At 40.3% G+C, this 3,088-nt stretch overlaps 1 protein-coding gene across 4 annotated transcripts in view; it reads left to right on the top strand.

Moving 5' to 3' along the window:
* Positions 1-3,088, top strand: part of LOC106529631 (bromodomain-containing protein 3) — a 60,647-nt gene that overhangs the window by 11,139 nt on the left and 46,420 nt on the right. For all 4 annotated transcript variants that reach the window (XM_014025109.1, XM_014025106.1, XM_014025108.1 and 1 more), the window contains exon 2: positions 109-379. In XM_014025109.1, coding sequence (XP_013880563.1) covers positions 188-379 — 192 coding nt within the window. In that variant the 5' untranslated portion in view covers positions 109-187. The remainder of the gene's footprint in view (positions 1-108; positions 380-3,088) is intronic.

The following is a 3,088-nucleotide window of genomic DNA, read 5'->3' as shown; positions in this document are numbered from 1 at the left end:
CTGGGCCTCCCTTCTGAAGCTGCTGCCCCCGCGACCCGACCACGGATAGGCGGAAGAAAATGGATGGATGGATTTTAATTCAATTCTCACTCTGCTTTTCTCAAACAGGGAAGTGTGTGATGAGCTTTGAGCTACAGCAAAACATTCTCTGGGCCTGGTCTCCCTGTCTCTACCTTTGGACAACAAGATGGCTGATGTCAACGGCTGTGCCACCGTGAGTGGAAATCCACCCCCACCGGAGGTCCTAAATCCCAAGAAGCCTGGGCGATTAACCACTAAGCTCCTGTACCTGGAGAATGTGGTGATGAAAGCTGTGTGGAGTCATCACCTTTCGTGGCCTTTTCAGCAACCTGTTGATGCTGTAAAATTCAGAATCCCAGTAAGTTGTTAAAAAGGAATTTAATTTTATAGCCTGACACTAAAATGCACTCACTGTTAATGTTGTTAAAGTTGGTTAGTTTAAGTTAGTTGTTAGTTTAATCCACTTTTTTTCTTGTCTTGTTGGTGTAATCTGAGCAGAAGTTTACTGGTTGCAAGTTTACTAGAGCTGGGTTGACGATACCTAAAACTGCTTCAACTTTGAAAATGGTTACTTTTGAACTGAGGCTTTCTCCTGCAGGATTTTTGCACGTTCACATTAAAAAGATTGTTGCACTGATCGACCAAACTGTAAGGGTAATTTGGACCCTCATAAGAAAAGCATTTAGTGTGGAATGTAGAAAGGAATACACGCAATTAGAATAAAGTAATAAATGCCTGCTGTTTTAAATCTCTCAAGTTGATAAAAATTTGGGTTTGATCTGACTCTGTACAATAACGTGAATCACCACACTGACTAAATCAAATGTTTTAAACATTAAATATTCTCTGATGTACAAAAATACTAACACAATTACAGATAACTCAAATTGCTCCAAAGCAGATTGAGTTCAGCCTTTTGCAGGGATTCCCCTAGGATTTTTTTACCGTGGTGTGTTATTTAATTTAATTTAATTTATTTTTTTTTGGGCGGGGGGTTGACAAAGTTATTTAATTATAAATCATGATTTATTTTATGCTAATCTGAATCAGTTTAATGTATTTTGTAAATATATTTGACATTTTTGTAGGAAGGAACACATTTATTATGTTTATTCAAAATAAACCTGCTTCTTACTACTTCTGTAACATGTTTAAAAGAAAATATCAGTAAAAATCTTCAAATCATGTCCTGTTTCTACAAATTGTCTTTGTAACTCTTCAGAATAACTTAACTCTTGTAGATATAAAAGACGACAGTTAAAAATGCAACTATCTGGAAAAAAAACTAACTTTCAATCACTGAAAATCATTTATTTACCCCATTTTAAATCTGGGCCCTAAAGGGTTAATGCTCCTCAGACTGTCTGAGCTGTGGCTGGATGGTGACACACAGACAGCAGCTCATTCTGTCTGGATTTATGGTGTTTTGAGTTCACAAACAACTCTGGTTACTTTTTTAAAAGTTGAGGGGCATTACATTAGCTGTAGCTACGCTGCTGATCAGCACTATTTTTAGAACAGGCAGGGAGCCGCTGATTCCCGGTCACACGCAGGTCTGTGTTGGTGGTTCTTGCTGTATCAGTAATTATTGATAAAGTAAAGTAGCTTGCAAAGCTGTCGCATCAGACAGTTTTCATCGAGCGGCCTTGCTATCTTTGTGAGGACTACACACACACACACACACACACAGCACTTACAGCCTCGCTCTGCCCTCAAGAACCCGCGGTGTTGGTTTTTCAAAATAAAGTACATCTTAACTTTTCATTGATGTTTAAATGGTGTTTCAAAGTCTGATTATGGGTAAGAGCACAAATATAGTATATACAGGTCCTTCTCAAAAAATTAGCATATTATGAAAAAGTTCATTATTTTCTTTAATGTACTGATAATCATTAAACATAATATATTTTAGATTCATTGCACACCAACTGAAGTAGTTCAAGTCTTTTATTGTGTTAATATTGATGGTTTTGGCAAAAAAGTAAAGAGAAAAAACCAGAAATCCCTATCTCAAAAAATTAGCATATCATGAAAAGGTTCTCTAAACGACTTATTAACCTAATCATCTGAATCAACTAATTAACTCTATAAACACCTGCAAAAGATTCCCGAGGCTTTTAAAAACTCCCAGCCTGGTTCATTACTCAAAACCACAATCATGGGTAAGACTGCTGACCTGACTGCTGTCCAGAAGGCCATCACCGATACCCTCAAGCAAGAGGGTAAGAAACAGAAAGACATTTCTGAATGAATAGGCTGTTCCTAGAGTGCTGTATCAAGGCACCTCAGTGGGAAGTCTGTGGGAAGGAAAAAGTGTGGCAGAAAACGCTGCACAACGAGAAGAGGTGACAGGACCCTGAGGAAGATTGTGGAGAAGGGCTGATTCCAGACTTTGGGGGACCTGCAGAAGCGGTGGACTGAGTCTGGAGTACAAACTTCCAGAGCTACGGTGCACAGGTGTGTGCAGGAAATGGGCTACAGGTGCCTTATTCCCCAGGTCAAGCCACTTTTGAACCAGAAACAGCAGCAGAAGCGCCTGACCTGGGCTACAGAGAAGCAGCACTGGACGCTCAGTGGTCCAAAGTACTTTTTTCGGATGAAAGCAAATTTTGCATGTTATTCAGAAATCAATGATCCAGAGTCTGGAGGAAGGCTGGGGAGGAGGAAATGCTAAAATGCCTGAAGTCCAGTGTCAAGTACGCACAGTCAGTGATGGTCTGGGGTGCCATGTCAGCTACTGGTGTTGGTCCACTGTGGTTTATCAAGGGCAGGGTCAATGCAGCTATCAGGAGATTTTGGAGCACTTCATGCTTCCATCTGTTGAAAAGCTTTATGGAGATAAAGATTTCATTTTTCAGTATGACCTGGCACCTGCTCACAGTGCCAAAACCACTGGTAAATGGTTTATTGACCATGGTATTACTGTGCTCCACTGGCCTGCCAACTCTCCTGACCTGAACCTCAGAGAGAATCTGTGGGATATTATGAAGAGAAAGTTGAGAGACACAAGATCCAACACTCTGGATGAGCTTAAGACACAAGACCCAACACTCTGGATGAGCTTAAG

Source organism: Austrofundulus limnaeus, unplaced genomic scaffold (genome assembly GCF_001266775.1).
Source record: "Austrofundulus limnaeus strain Quisiro unplaced genomic scaffold, Austrofundulus_limnaeus-1.0 Scaffold456, whole genome shotgun sequence".
In the NCBI taxonomy this organism is placed as follows: Eukaryota; Metazoa; Chordata; class Actinopteri; order Cyprinodontiformes; family Rivulidae; genus Austrofundulus; species Austrofundulus limnaeus.
The sequence above is the reverse complement of the archived record's forward strand: the minus strand, read 5'-3'. Positions and strand labels throughout refer to the sequence as shown.